The sequence below is a fragment of the Parasteatoda tepidariorum genome, chromosome 1 (assembly GCF_982258835.1).
Source record: "Parasteatoda tepidariorum strain Cologne lab strain chromosome 1, Ptep-v5.0, whole genome shotgun sequence".
NCBI lineage: Eukaryota > Metazoa > Arthropoda > Arachnida > Araneae > Theridiidae > Parasteatoda > Parasteatoda tepidariorum.
In genome coordinates, this window is record NC_141755.1 from 5,085,256 (window position 1) to 5,101,605 (window position 16,350).

The following is a 16,350-nucleotide window of genomic DNA, read 5'->3' on the forward strand; positions in this document are numbered from 1 at the left end:
TTTTTATACCTTCTTGAGAAAAAAAAAATTGTTTTAACAAAAAGGCACTGAGCCTTAATGTGTTATTTATTTCATGATATAAATAAAAATTTTGTTAACAGTAAATAAGCAGAGTATTAAAATGAAAGCACTAAAGTAACTTAAAGCAGAAGATTTTTGAGTTCATGACTAGAAAAGAAACACAGCAAAATTAGACGGAACACAGTTTCTGTTTTTTTGCTAAAATGAATAAGCAAAATGAAATTCATTCAACTAAAAATATTTTGTACAATTTTGAATTGATTGTCGCTAATCAAATGATACATAAAATCAAGTTTACAGTTCTTAAAAAAGCATGTTCAAAAGAACTGAGATTTACTTTTCTGCAACATGAGAATTTTCATTTAAAACTTTTCTACAAATAAAATGAAGCATCGGTAGAAATTCAAGAAAAAGCATTGAGCTCCTTAATTAAAATACCGAAGAAATTTTGTAAAGATGATAATATAATATGAGTATAATCAATAGATGATGTAGTATAACAGCATTGAATAGCGTCAATACATTTTAATAAGCCAAATATGTGGAAATTTTCCAATGGAAATTCATTGATATTAATATCTCTAAAATCTAATTTAGTTATATAGTTTAAAATACTTTAAAAAATGTTGTAAATTTATTTACAAATTTATACATTATAAACTAAAATAAGTTTGGATTACCTATAAAAACTATGTGCAAAAATTGTAAATCAAGCAATTACAACAAATAACATGTTTCCAATTTTGGAAAGATACAACTAAGATATATTTTCATTATAACAGTTCAAACAAAAATAAATATTGGGGTTCTACAAAGTAATGGAATATTAAGTTGTTGCTCAAATGCTTTAATTAATAATTTTAGAGAATTCATGAAAATTTAGATACAGCATAACTAGAGATTACTTAAAGATTTCCGCAAAGAGGATGAGTGCAATTAATGGGCAGGCTTAATATAAATGCATAAATTTATGTTGCTTATTTCACTAATAAGTAAAACATATTTAATAGAAGATATTATTCCCTAACAGAAGTTATAAAGCAAATCTTTATTATATCATTATTAATAAGCACTAAAAGATAATGGGGAAAATTATTTTCTGGAAGAACAGTGATTCCCAAAAGGTATTACACGGAACCATAGGGTTCTGAAAAAGGGTTCCATGTTTGCACGAGTACGGAGAATCAGTATTTCTTTTTTTTATCCAGTCTCGAAAACTGCAATATTTATATGTAATAAATAAATGATTATTTACTTAATATTATTTAAGTTATTTTTTATATTTAAGTAAAATGTCAGCAAAAAAATTCTAAAATTTAAAAAAATATAAGTAATAATTCTCATAACAATAAATAAAATAAATTATGAAAAAGATATTCATAAAAAATAAAAAAATGCACTGATATCTCTCAAACTTTTCAATTCAAAATTTTCTGATAACGAATTCTCAAAATTTTTAACAGTTTTTTTTTTTATATTATCATTTAAATAAAAACCATAACTGAGCATTTGCCAAACCTAACCTAAAACCTAATTCAGAACTAAACAAAAAGTCATTCTAGTCCGACAAATTAAACTGCCTGACATAAAATTTAATTTTAAATGTATTAGAAAAAATTTCATACTTCATATTAAATATTTTACCAGTAGTATTTTTTTTTTTGATTAATATGTTCACAATTAATAATGAACTTAATTTATATAGTTGGGGTTCTGCTAAAAGTTAGGGCTAAATAAGTGAAAAAAAATTGGGAACTGATATTCTAGAAGATTGAAAAACTTATATTACATGTGAGCATTTGTTATTTAACTTACTGAGAGTTTAATTTTTATTTTAAATAAGGGAAGGGTGATAAAATTATTTTTTCATTATGTAAATTTATGAAAATATACATAATTTATTTCAAAACAACTATGTTCTAACTAGAAAAAGAGTTCCTGATTGAAATACATACTCAAACCAATTAACAGTATTATTAGTTTAAAACATACATTTAGACTACAAAATATATTTGTAAGACAAAATTGTATCAAGAGGAAAATTTACAACCATTTTTATAACAATTATATTGTAATTACCAATTATGGAACCAAAAAGAAAAAAAAAAGTTTAACCAACTTTAACATTTATTATTTTGTTTCCTAAATTTATATAACTTTGAATGATGGCTTTAAAAGTAGGTCAAATTAATTTGTTTACAAATTACACCAATGCCAATTAACAAATTAGACTGACTAATGTTGTTAACAAAAATAAAAAACCACAACTCAAATAATAATAATAATGGGGAAAGAAAAATAGCTGATCATTATTTTAATTTTTTGTGTGCTTAGGAAAAATATAAATACTGGTGTTTTGATAAGCTCGATTTGATTCTAAGAAAAGTCAACACTTTTTACCACTAACATGAGCCAAAAATGTTGCATGGGAAATTTACCTATTTGAATAGTAATATCTACTACATCTTTTTGCATCTGCGTATTTATCTTAAAATTTGTAACAAAAAATTACAAATTTATAAGCCATATAAGTTAACATAAATATAATGAATAATTTGCATTTCTCATTTAATTTTTTAAAAAAAGTAAAAAAAAAAACGGAATATATTTTTTGTTTAAGATACATATTTATTTCTTCCAATGCCCACCGGGGGAATAACCTTCCGTCATACAGGTATTTACAGGGCAGATTTGTGGGCCACTTTTTCAGGGACACCCTATTAGGTGGGCCAACGTTGCTCCCACTGTAAGGAAAGATGGTACAGAGAATGAAAGAACATCCATGCCTTACCCGGGATTCGAACCCAGAACACAGGCCGGTCGTCTCAATTAAGTTATTTATCTACTGATAGTGTTAACAGCATATAGCTATCATATCTTAATAACTTTTAAACACATGAATTTCATCAAAAAATATTCAACAAAATGTCAAATAATTTAATTGATTCTATAATCACAACTGCACGTTTGATATAAGCAGATCTTTTCGGATTAATATATTTCATGGTCAATAAAATGAAAAAAAATATGCATTTGAAATTTATGTACATATAGGTACTTATTTGTCTCTCAAAAATTTTAAAACTCTTAAGAAAACTTAGATATTATATTTATTTATCGAATAAATATTTTTGGAAAATGTAATATATAGAAAACTCTTCAAATAGATATATAAATATATATATATTTAAAATTTTAATACTATAACTTTAAATAATTCTCCATTTTTAAGAGGCGATGACACCTTAGTTGAAAAATAAGAATAACTCTTTGAGACTATTAAAAATAAAATTAAAAAAAAATAGAATAATTAATACAATAGTATTTTCTATCTTTTTAGAAATATTCTTAAATTAAAAGAACATAAATTCCTTAAATCTAACCATGATATTTTTACTGCACAATTCGTCAATACTTTTGAGACATAACTACATCAATTTCAGATTTTGAGCACTTTTTTAAATTGGCTTTTTGAGCAGTTTCTTGCAGCTGGTAGAATCTTACTTTATTGTTTATTATATGTTTATATTCACTAAAACAGACACAATTGACTTGAGACATAACTAACATTTTAGCCGTATAATACATTTAAGAAATAACTAGTAGATTCTAAATGTAACATTCATAGATAAATTATAGTGCAGCCAAATCATAAATTTAATTGTACTCATTTTAGATTTTATTTTACTTATTTTTTTGATTTCAACTAATAAACATTGCATTAACTAAATTACAATAGTATTCCAATTATATGGAATGTTTTAAAGTGAATAATGACTCAAAATGAAATTTTATTGCGAAATAACTGAAAAGATCTGTGAATTAAATTAAAGTGGTGAGAAGATAACAAAAGCTGAAAATTAGCTAAGAAATAAAAAATTGTCAATATTTTTAGACAGAAGAAAGCCTATTTCCAATTTTGAGCACTTTTCTTAATTGGTTTTTTGAGCATATTCTTGAAATTGGTAGAATTTTATTATATCTGTATTGTCTACTGTATGTTTACATTCAATTAAACTGACAGAACTAACCTAAAACTATCCATTTAAGCCACATAATACATTTGAAAAATAACTAGTAGATTCTAAATGTAACATTAATAGATAAAGGAAGGTGCAGACAAATCATAAATTTGATTTGTTTCAATTTTACACATTCTTTTTTTCTGATGATTCAATCTAGCAAATATTGCATTGATTAAATTACAATAGAATTCCAATTATCTGGAATGTTTTGGGGGAAATAAACAATGACAGGGGATGACATTTTAAGGAAATTAGAGAGATCTGAGAGTTAAATGAATGGTAAGAAAATATGAGAAACTCACAAAAAATACTAAAAAGATTTAAAAAATTTTCTTAATATCAATTTAAAAAATTAGCATAAACCAAAAATCTGCTTTGTTTAGTTAAAATAATGCTAACTGAACGAGAAAAAAAATTTATTCACTTAATAATGGAAAAAAATAATTCCAATGCGTTTTCCCCATTGTTCACAGGGTAGAGTTAAAAAAACTGTTTGCTTGATAAGTACTTTTAATTTTCGCAAAATATTTAACAGTTTTTTTTAATCAGGGTAATAGTAATATTTTTGATAATACAGGTTGGGTTATGCTTATATTCGTGTAGATAATTGGATTTCTAATGTTAAACTTTTCACAAAATACTTCTAACGAGTAAAATGTGACAGGTAAACTGAAAGAGGATAAACACTCACTTATTGTAGAAAGTAGACATATAAGATAAAGTATCCTCATGAAATTAAAACATACATATTTAATCCGCACCAGATCTCACTTTGTGATAACCGCCACTTTTCGGTACGCACCACTCGTCTTCAGACTCATCCTCCTCTTCATCTTGAAACTCCTTGTTTTTCTTTTCATTGTAATTTAAAAGTTTCTTGTCTTCTGTCTGTTTACTTTGCAGCTGCATAATATTTGCTTCCTGAGAGATGGATGTCATTTGGGATTTCCCACTGTTGCCACTTTTCTGGAAAAAACTAGTTGGCAAGCTAGTTTTTGAAATAGCTTGATTTTTTGAAGCTAATGACCTAAAACAACAATAGATAGATAAACACATAGTTTACAGCAAGTTTAAAATACAAAAGTTTTGTAAGAGCATTCAAAAATAAGAGAAATATTAATAAAAAATATATTTAAGTCTTGAAATTGATAATTCTGCATATAAAAAGGAGTTAGCAATCTGTTGTTGCTAATCTCGGAATTGTCTGGCAGCGCTAGACGACTCCCATGAATCCAAACACCTCCAAAAAGTCCATAAAAAGATTGGAGTCTTGCAGGATCTCATCTTTACCGAACCCCAAACAAGTCAGAATATGCGCAGGGGAAGGGGGGCATGTCTATCGAGCACCAGTGACACTTAGGATAAGTTTTTTGGCCCCAGTTGAAAGTTAGGGATCCAGTGTGGCCACTCAAGAAGCGTGAAAATACAGTTTGATGGGCTCTCGATCTAAGATTGAAAGATTCTCCCGGTTAGCAATCTAATTTGTATTAACGAAATTTCACTAACAGAATGCACAGAAACATCTCACTACTTTCATGAATATTGTGTTTTTTTTTCACTCATTAACAATTTAGAAATGTGGCTTAGATTTATATTGCACAGAGCCCTTCATATATAATGTATGCTAGGTTTGTAAATAGAAATGTATTTAAGAAATTTGATTTCATTAAATTAAAAAAAAAATTTTTTTCTCATTATTTACTTAGTAAGCTCACCGGACAAAAAATGAGTCACCCTAGTGCGAAAACACGGATGAATTCTTAGACTTCGTTAGATGACGCAGTGGTCAAGTGACGTGCTCAACTGTATGCACACTGCTTTAACCTGATCAAAGACAAGTAGCTATCAGTGAGATATTTTTGTTTGAAGCGGAAATTGTGTGTAAATATGGGTAAGAGTAAAGATGTGATAGAGTGGTAAAAAGGGGCAATTGTGTTTGGCCGTGCCATTGGTCATATGGTGAATAAAGTTGCTGGATTTGTTGGCGTTTCAAAGCTGACTGTTCAACGTGTCTACAAGCAGTGGTGTAATATACGTGGTCACGAACGACGCTGTCAGAATTGTGGTCGGAAAAAGATCCTGCATGAAAGTGACCAGAGACGCGTTTCACGACTTTTCAGTCAAAATCGCTTCCAAACTGGACAGGAATTACTTCAGTTACTAAATGAAGATCCGTCCCAGTCCTTTAGTGAGAAAAAATTGCGAATGGAGCTGCATGCAATGAACATATGGAGCTGAACATCTCGTAAGAGGTCACTTGCACATAAAGCTGCGTGACTTCAGTGGGCTAGAAGTCACCGAACATGGGCAGTTGCTGACTGGCGGAATGTAATATGGTCTGAAGAATCAAGTTTTTGCATTTATTCAAACGAAGCACGTCTGCAAGTGCAACACAGACCGGATGAAGCATTTCATCCTGACTGTGTGCAAGCATAGGTTCAAGCTGGAGGTGGGTCTGTCATGTTTTTCTTATTATGGAATGGGCTCCTAACTGAGGGGGCCACTAACATGATCCAACATGTTTATTTGAAAGTTCTGGACAATTAGGCTGTTGCCTTTCAGTCACCCTCTTCATGTAAAGTGTGTTGTCGATACCCCTATTTTTCCAGATGACAACAGCAAAGTTCATGCTGCTGGAAGTTTATGTGACTGGTTTTATGAACACTCAATTACATCTCGGCTGGCTAGCAAAATCACCCGACTTGAACCCCATTGAAAATTTGTGCGACATGTTGGAACAACGGGTAAAGCGCCAAAATCAACATTCTCACAATTTGGTGAGTTTGCGCAATCAAATCCTCAACGAGGGGTTTAAACTGGATTCGACGTACTTGCAAAACCTTTTGGACTCACTTCCTAACCGAATCCTGGCGGTCATCAAATCTAAAGACAGTGTTACACGTAATTAAATGATCTTGTTCATGATTTCTCTAAGGGTGACTAATTTTTTGTCCAGTGAGCTTATATTTTTAATGTTAATTTTAAGTCCGGTTAGTTTCAAAAAGATTTAAAAAAGTAGAAAAATATTTACTGCAGTTTATTGTACATTGCGCCAAAAAAAGACCACTTTGAATAACTTTTGATATCATTCTTAATGATTTGAGGGGGTGATCTCAAATTTGCTAGAACATAAGTGCAGACAATATTGTAAGTTACGAAATCAGACACAAAACGTATTTTCTCTGAATAAACATATATTTTTTTCAGCAGATACAGGTTTCTGACCCCCAAAATATGTAGCTGCAATCTGGGAGACATGGTTCAAATAGTTTGGCCAGGAGAGCATTCCAAAGGTTGGACTCCTTAATGTTAATTTTATTTTTTCCGTATTTCTCCATATCTCGAGAACTTACAAAGCAAATTGAAAATTTTTCGCACACAATTATAAAATTCGTTTACCCAAAGATAATCCCAATCAAAAAAATAAATTTTAGTAAATACTCATTATTTTTTATTACTTTATTTAATAATAGCCAAATAAATTTTGAATTTCAAGGTATAAAATTTTTTACATCAAAGTATTTAATTTTACATGGCAAAATACAAAATTCGAGCAAAATCGGTTAAATAGTTCCTGAGAAAGCCAACCAGGTGGCCGAGTGGTTAGCGTGCCTGACTGCAGAGCCGATGGTCGCGGGTTCGAATCCTGCTCAGGGCATGGATGTCTCTTTCTCTCTGTGTTCAACATCCTTTCTCCTTTGTGTGTGAATGTGACCCGCCCTATAAACGGGTTTGTGGTTGTGTGACGTGGGCGACACTGCTCCACCGCCGCACTGGGTAACGAGAAGAGAGTAGCAGTTCTGGCATTTTCTGAGGCCAATGGGTCTTCGTCCCAAGTGCACGCCATTAAAAAAAAAGTTCCTGAGAAATTGAATTTTTAAAAAGCTGTATATTTAAAACTCATTTTCTCAGAAACTATTTGATCAATTTCATTCAAATTTTGTATTTTTCTACATAAAATTACATTTTTTAAAATGTTGCAAAAAATTGTGTTATCTAAATATTCAAAATTGTTTCAATCATTCTTACTTAAAATAATAATAAATATTTACTGAAAGTTATATTTTTTATAGCATCATCTTCGGATAAACGAATTTAATAGTTTTGTGCAAAACGGTTTAAATTTTCTTAAAAAGTTCTCGAGATATAAAGAAATATGCAAAAAGTAAAATTTACACTAAAGGGTGGGACCATATTTCCCAGATTGCGGCTGCTCCTTATATATTTGGGGCTAGAAATCGGAATCCGACGAAACAAAAAGGTATGTTTATTCGGAGAAAGTGCTTTTGCGTGTCTGATTTCACAATTTAAAATATCGTTTCAAATCTGCAGAATTATATTTTTGAACCCAATCCAGAAGACAAGGAACTCCTAGATAAAGCATTGGGACAACCTAGCCTTTTTGATGAAACTAATCTGCATATATGTTGCATGGATAATTTCATGAAAAATCCTGAAAACCTCCCACGATTAGCCCGACAGCAAGAGGATTTTAACCAATGATCTGTCTACCACTGAGGATATTTAATGTTAGCACTGTGGCCGGTGTGAGCCGGGTGCAGAATTCGCATCAATCCTGGGATTCGAATCTGTGTGACCTCATTGGGAGACGAGTGCTCTATTCCCTGAGGCACAGCAGCTCTTATTAAGTTAATTGAAAAATATAGTACAGTGTAACGTCCCATATCCGGACGTCCCTTTCCCGGAAGGGTCGATTTCCCGGACACTTTTTAAGAATCAAAATAAACAAAGGGGAAGTGAAGATCTACCAAGACCATTGAGTGACCTTTAGTGACGCTCCTCCCTTGGAATGTAGGAAAAAGAGGGAGATTTGTTTTCAAAAGACCGCAACTGAGTCCCCCCCCCTCCAGGTGGCTAGTAAAAGAGGCATTTCCTGGAACCTTTTTATTGAAAGAAGAAATACTGTGGAAAAAGGTAAACGGGGCAAGCGTTAAGGTGGAGGGGGAGTCAAAATGGAAAATTTGAATAGGTCTAAAAGGATATACGTCCTTGAGAAACAAAACATTCGTTCTTCCCCATACCATGTAATATTTAGGAGGCGGGGGAAAAAGGGGGTAACATTCTCTCTTTAGCAGATTCTTTCAGTCATAGAAGAAAAAATAAAGAGAACCCGATCAGCGTGCCCCGCCTTTATGCTTGGTTGATAGCCAATGATTTGGAGAGAAAACAATAATTTGTTACTTCCCCACCCTCAACTTAAATGATCTCATCTTTACACTTATTTTCTTTCACAAATAAGGAGGAAATGAATTTTTCTCCTCCACCTACCCACTTTAATGAATGACGGGAATTTCCCTTTCTTGCTTGAATCATTCTAGTTAAAAATGGCAGATTATTATTTTCATATGTCAATTTTTTTTCGTTTTCTATATTTTAAGCAATAATATTTTTTTTCTAATATTTCATATTTTATTGATTAGATATTCTAATACTTAAACATTATTCCCCTTAAAAATAATGTTTATTTATTTTTTGCTTCTTAGATTTAGATCATTTTAAGCTTTGTTCCAGAATGACATGAATTTCCCCTTCCTGCTTGAATCGTTCAAGTTCAAAATGGCAGATTAATATTTTCATAACTGTTAAATTTTTTTCGTTTTCCATAATTTCAGCAATAATATTTTTTTTCTAATATTTTATATTTGATTTAGATATTCTAATGCTAAAACATTGTTCCCCTTAAAAATAATGTTTATTTATTTTTTGCTTCTTAGATTCAGATCGTTTATTAAATCATTTTAAGCTTTGTTCACCTTGGGGTCTATGATACGGAAAAATCTATTATACGGACTTCTGGAAGTCCCACCGATTCCAGATACGCGACTTTACACTGTATAAATAAAAACATATTTCTATCGTAACTTATATATTTTCTTTCTAGAGTGTGTACCATTGACCCTAATGTGCCACCACATTGTAGGGGTCTTATCTACACCACTGATTCACCTTTAGGTTCATAAATTAAAATTTAAGTTTGATATTTAATATGAATTCTTAATAAAAGATTAAAATGATTAAATGTTTTTGATCAAAAAAAGTAAGAAAATTTGAAATCATTATACAAGTATAACTTTAAAAAAATTAAAAGATAAATGAATATTTTCCCCTCCCATGAACTCTCATTGAATAAATGATCATCGCTACGACCATTTCAAACAACTTCATTGAAAATCAGGATTTAGACATTCAAAACTAAGTATTTCTCAAAAAATTGCATTTTTTATAATTCAAAACTATATTATTGAATTTAGTAAATTTAACAATTTTGTAGGCAGAATATGAAAAAACACTCTTCAATATCGTCTGATATATGTATTTACTTTTCACCTCTTTTAATTCTGAATTAAAAAAAAAAATTAAACTAAAATACACAAAATATAAAGTAAACCAGTTCAAAATTCACAATATTATGAGCGGTTTAAATTATGGTTGAAATAACTTTATGCATTAAACACTGAAATACTTAAAATATTCAAGAGTAAAAAACTTACGTATTTCCAAACCAATCAGTATTTAAAGATTTCTGTTCAGTCTTTGAAGGTGGAGCATCAAATAAAAGTGGCGTATCACTATTATCTGGATCACAATCCCTGTAAAAAAAAATTTTTTATAGAAATATTATAAGAGTTAAGAATTTACTATTAAAAACACGCTCTATAAGCAAAAGTAGTGCATTTTACACAAAAATTTGAAACATTCATTTAGAAACAGGAAAAATTCCATATTTTTTAAAATATATATTGGTATAAGTAATAAAGCGTAAATAAAAATTAATTTTACATGCAAAAATAAGCTATATTATATTTCATGACAACATAAAAATTTTAAAAACTAAGATTTAACTATGTCGAAATTTTCTGTTGAAGCATATAGTTAATTCAAAAATTTAAATTATACACTGCCAGTTTCAGTATTAAATAACAATTCAACTATTTTGTGGGATAACTCCCAGTCAAAAATTAAAGTAATTAATAATTAAAGATACACAAATATTTTATTTCCACTGGTAAATTTTTTAATAAATCAAGATAAATATCCTGTCTAAAATATTCTTTAAAAAAAACTATTATAGAAATTAAGACATAAAATCACATTATGATAGGAAATATATTTGCACAAATAGCATAGTACAATTTCCATCAATTGTTTCTCATGGGACTATACACTGTGAATGATAGATACAGTGAAACAGTGAACGTGGGCCAAAAATATCAAATAATGACTTAAAAATGCAGCTAAACCAGCGAGAGCTTTCAAACACAATGAAAATAAAAATTTTTTTAGAAAAATGAAAATATGGTGAAAATTGTGAATCGCACATTTGAGTCATCACATTGTGATGCACCCGTTTTGCAGATTTTATTGTGTATTCATGTTGTTTCTCAATCACTTTTTCAACAGTTATTGATACAAAATTCCACATGGTTTTAAAATGCACAATATTTTTAATACGATACACGAATTTTGAATTTGAGTAATCACTTTTTGAGTCCTTTTATTTTTGTAGAATTTCATTATCAATCAATTTCGATTGTCTGTTTTTTTTCCATTTATAACTACCAATTTACATGTGATTTGTAAAATCCCGATACATTTATTAAGATATTATTACTTGCAAGTTATACACCGCTCATTTAACTGATTACTTTTTGATGTGCCTTCTTTGGGTCGATTTCATCGTAAATCTAAATGACTTTTTGATTTTGATTTCTTTTTCGAAAGGCAATAATTGCCAAGCTTTTGTAAAACACAAATTTTTACTATATTATTAAGACACACAAGTTTCAAATAATACGTTTAAGTAATCAGTTTTTGACTAAATGACTAAATCTAAATGACTTTTTGATTTTGATTACTTTTTTTCGAAAGGCAATAATTGCCAAGCTTTTGTAAAACACACATTTTTACTATATTATTTAGACACACAAGTTTCAAATAATACGTTTAAGTAATCAGTTTTTGACGTGATTTGTTTTTGCCGATTTCACTGTAAGTTTCAAGTAATTTTTTTTGCAATTCCCTTGATACCTTCCAACGTGGTTTTAAAATGAAAATTTTATTACATGTGAATTTTAAATCACACATTTAAATAATTAAATATTGACACGCTTAATTCAGACTAATTTCATTGTACATACTTTTATCAATTATTGCAATGCATTTCCACATGATTCTGACTATCCTGAATGATGTTACTGCAGCACGTATGTTTTTAATTGTGCATATAAATAATCACTTTTTGATACAATTTATTTGCATGTATTCCAATGAATATATAGGTTATTTTCCCGTTGTTCTTTCGGCAGCTAGTGCCATGCATTTGTACATGATATTTAAAATACCCGATATTTAATACAATGTTATAGCAACATGAAATATTCGAAATATGGAGGAAAAAGCGAATTTTTAAAATGCTTACTGTTTGTAATTTTGACAATTTTTTGCAGCTTATGTGTTTTTTTAAGAAAAAACAAAAAAGAAAACTTTTCTTATTTAAAATTTATAAAACGTTTAATAATTCAAGAAATAGCAATAATATCTGCAGTATAATAATAAATGAATATTGAATCTTATTTTGCACTATAATGGTTTTGTTTTAATTTTTGGTTTAAACCTCATAAATTTTCCTAAATTAAAATATTTAATTTAAATTTATATTATTCATTAAAATATGTATGTACGTCTGTATTTTTATTACTTTTATTCTATGAGCATTAGTTTATTATTTTTTTGTTGTTGTTAGAATTTATACTTTGTTTCCCCAATATTTACGTATATTTTCTGATAAATCAATTGTTAAAAAGGGAAATTATTTTTTAAGAAATAGTAGTACCAGTTTTTTCAATTTCGTTAATTCTAATAATAAAAAATATTTTCTTTTCCGCAAATATGTTACTTAGTTTACAGATAAAAAATTTAGCGCTTTGAACACTAATGTTTATATAAATGTTAATGTTTATCACAATGGCTGCCAGTATGACTAAATATGCATGCTTCCTTACATTAGTCAACCTGTTAGCCTATATATACCCCTAATATATTATATATTTATACATTATATTAAGTAATAAAAAAGTTGACTTGAAAATTAATACATTTGCTTGAGTACAAAGAATTTCAAATGAAAAAAGTTGTTTACTGTGTAAAATATTATGATGAAAAAGAAATGTGAATGAACTCATTTGGTTACTTAAAATGTTAAAAAATTTCAATTTGAACCAACTCTTTTCCTTTTAATGTAAACAATAAATTTCCAACATTTCTGACAAAAATGTATTCATTTTCTGTAAGTTTTCATGAACACAAAAAGTTTCTTATTATTTCAAAGGTTTTGAGAACTTCTGGAAATTTCAGCACTGATTGTGGTTCCGTTTTGCTGTTCTCATCTGTATCCATTTACACTTCTTCAGCTGCTGCAAGCATTTCACTAATTGACACCACCACATTTCAATCAACTGATACATAAATGCCAAACTTGATGTTTGATGCATTTCACTCAAACTTTAACAAATGCTCATGCGAGTTTCAGACACAACATAAAAGGGTATTCGTAACACGATAAGAATAACATTTGTGACGGCAACATTGAAACAAGTCAAAGCATAAAGAAAGATGTGAGAACTAGGGAGCAAGATTCAACTGGATTTGAAACTAAAATAACAAAAATTCTAGATATTTGAGAAATGCTTACAACTATTTTTTCCTGAACCTAGTAAACACAAGGAAGGAAGTTATAAAGAAACTGGAGTAGAGATTAGTGCAGGGTACGCAATTATTAATCAAAACAAGTAAAAGGAAACTATAAATAACTAAATAAATTTATTTTTTATGAAATGGTAATCATGAAAGTCTGAAACCCAGCCCAAATAGGTTTTATCATGAAAAAAAAATCCAACATCCTGCCTAGATATTGCTTTCAAATTTCTGTGCCTACTTATATGTATTAAATATAAGAATAAGTGCATATACTGAAAAGATATTACTTGATTATTACCAGAATTATTCCTAAAAGAAATGGTTATGAGAATAACTATTTCAGTTAATTTTCTGCCATCTAAATGTAATTAATGAATTGCAGAATGGTGAAGTTACTAAAATGATTCTTTATGATATTTGTTTTTAAGTTAGTGAATGGTATTTTTACAAGCATCGTACGCATTCACAAAATTAAATGCACAGGTCTTTTTGTAACACATGGTATGATTATTTGTAATCCTCAATGCATGAATTCTTTATATAGTTTACAAAAAACTCACTTATTTGAAGTAACTTTATATCCTTTTCTCAGGTTACTTCCTCCACTTTCTCCAAGTCCTTGTTGCCTTGTAAAAGGAGAATGTAACCAAGCCATTATCTATTTATTCACCAATCTGAAAAATGTAAATGTAATACTTAATGAAGTCAATGTGAAGTGTAAAAGGTTTCTTTTTGGTATAAACTGCACAATGCGTAAAATAAAAAAGTGAGTAGCCTGAATAACTTTTGATGTAATGATCGGATTTTTAAGTACTAGGGTTCAATCATAATTATTCAAGAGTCTAACCCTAATTATGCTAATTAGCTAGCACAGATAATATTTTAAGTCACAAATTCAAAAAAATATGCGTTCTCTGAATAAAATTGTCTTTTTTTAATGGATTTGGATGCTTGACCTTCAAAATATGGAGAGTAACCAGAATAGTGGCAAAAACAATCCCCGAGGCTCCAAATGAATTTTTATCTTGCAATTTTTTAAAAATACATGTAAAGTTTAAAGGTTTGACCATTGGGGGGCTGCACGTTATACTCTTCAAGTTGGTTCCCCTCAGTAATTTTTTTAATTTCTCACGGGTTGCTGTACGGAAGTTGGCAAGACCTTGCAAGTATTCTGCCGGCGATCACAATAGAGGAAATTCTCCAGACTCGTTAACATTAAGTTTGTGTATTTCAGTATACCTCGAATACTTCTGAAGCAAATCGAAAACTTTTCCTCATAATTATACAATTTATCTTTCATAAGACAATTCCAAATAAAATATTATTTTGATAATTATTTATTATGAAATTTATTTATATAAGTTGAAAAAATTTATGAATTCTAAGGTATACTAATTTTTACATCATTTTAAAATAGGCGATTTTAAATATCAAAATAGCACAATTGGTCGAAACTTATTTTGATACATCTGGAACACATAATTTTTTAGAATTATATTTCATTAAAATTACACTTTACGCTGCATTTTTGCAGTCACATTGGACAAAAAAACATCTTTGATGATAAGGTTGACTATGGATGATGTAACTTATATTATGTTATAACATAGCAACTTTGTATACAATTAATTTACCAATGTCAAAAAAACTCTTATTTCAAATTTAGCAGGTTATTTAGGTTTTCTCAAAACAGTTAGTTACTTATAGCCTCACCAATTAAAAGTTGAGCTTCAGAGAAAAACTTAATTACTGCTCCTGTCTCACTTTCTGAACGAAAAGTGTTGGGTCATAAATAATCTTTTTCTTGCTTTGGTTAATTTAATGTAGAAGCTTTTATACTGGCAAAGATTTTAAAAGAAAACAAATAAATACGATAAATATAACTTCCGAAACTCAAAAATAAGTGCGACTGAAAAACTGATCTCTGAAAGAATTTATAAATAATTCGTAGCTAAGCTTTCTTTTAGAATAAATATCTATTAGTCATAAAGTTACAATAAGGTTTTAATTTTCTAATATCTAAACAATCAAAGGAACATGAGTTGCTACTTATAGCAACCACGATAAAGTCAAAATATCGACAAGACAACAGTGTACTTTATGTAAATCATTACTCACTGAGAAACATTTATTGACACCTAGATTAGTTTCAAAGCGATTATCACTTCAAGGATAAAACTTCACTAACCACTATTAATCTTGGACAAAATTATAATCCTCAAATGTTTCAGTCATTGAATATTTATTCTGTTTAATAAAAATGTTGAGGATTGAGGAAAAATATCAGATAAATTAATTTAATTACTTATTTATTAACCAAACTCTTGTAAAACTGCACTTACCATACTGATTAATAATTCTGCTGGACATCCGGCAAACAAAACAATAACAAAGAAAACAAAAACTTTAGGACTTAACGGGATAGTAACTTCAATGCGCATGCGTAATGTTTGCAGCCAACTTATGGAATAAATAAAGAGGCCGAGGAGTTCGAAACTACGTTGATTTTAATCAGAATCATTTATTGCTTTTAATAATTGTAAAGTATGAAACTTCTTTCCGAATTCTAAGATTTCAGTAATCTACT

At 29.2% G+C, this 16,350-nt stretch overlaps 1 protein-coding gene across 3 annotated transcripts; it reads right to left on the bottom strand.

Annotated features, from left to right (window-relative positions):
* Positions 1 to 3,698: 3,698 nt before the first annotated feature.
* On the bottom strand, positions 3,699 to 16,241 carry LOC107451993 (uncharacterized). Of its 3 annotated transcripts, none has more exons than XM_016068257.4 (4): positions 16,106 to 16,241; positions 14,324 to 14,437; positions 10,559 to 10,657; positions 3,699 to 5,073 (listed from the first exon to the last, which is right to left on the bottom strand). In XM_016068257.4, exons 2-4 carry the CDS (start codon positions 14,416 to 14,418, stop codon positions 4,797 to 4,799), a joined length of 471 nt encoding a protein of 156 aa, XP_015923743.1. In that variant the 5' UTR covers positions 14,419 to 14,437; positions 16,106 to 16,241; the 3' UTR covers positions 3,699 to 4,796. The 3 variants fall into 3 exon arrangements, with proteins under 3 accessions (XP_015923743.1, XP_042899247.1, XP_042899248.1); XM_043043313.3 differs by having other exon boundaries at positions 15,882 to 16,124; XM_043043314.3 differs by lacking the exon at positions 16,106 to 16,241 and adding an exon at positions 15,952 to 15,976 and having other exon boundaries at positions 3,705 to 5,073.
* Between the last annotated feature and the right edge of the window lie 109 nt (positions 16,242 to 16,350).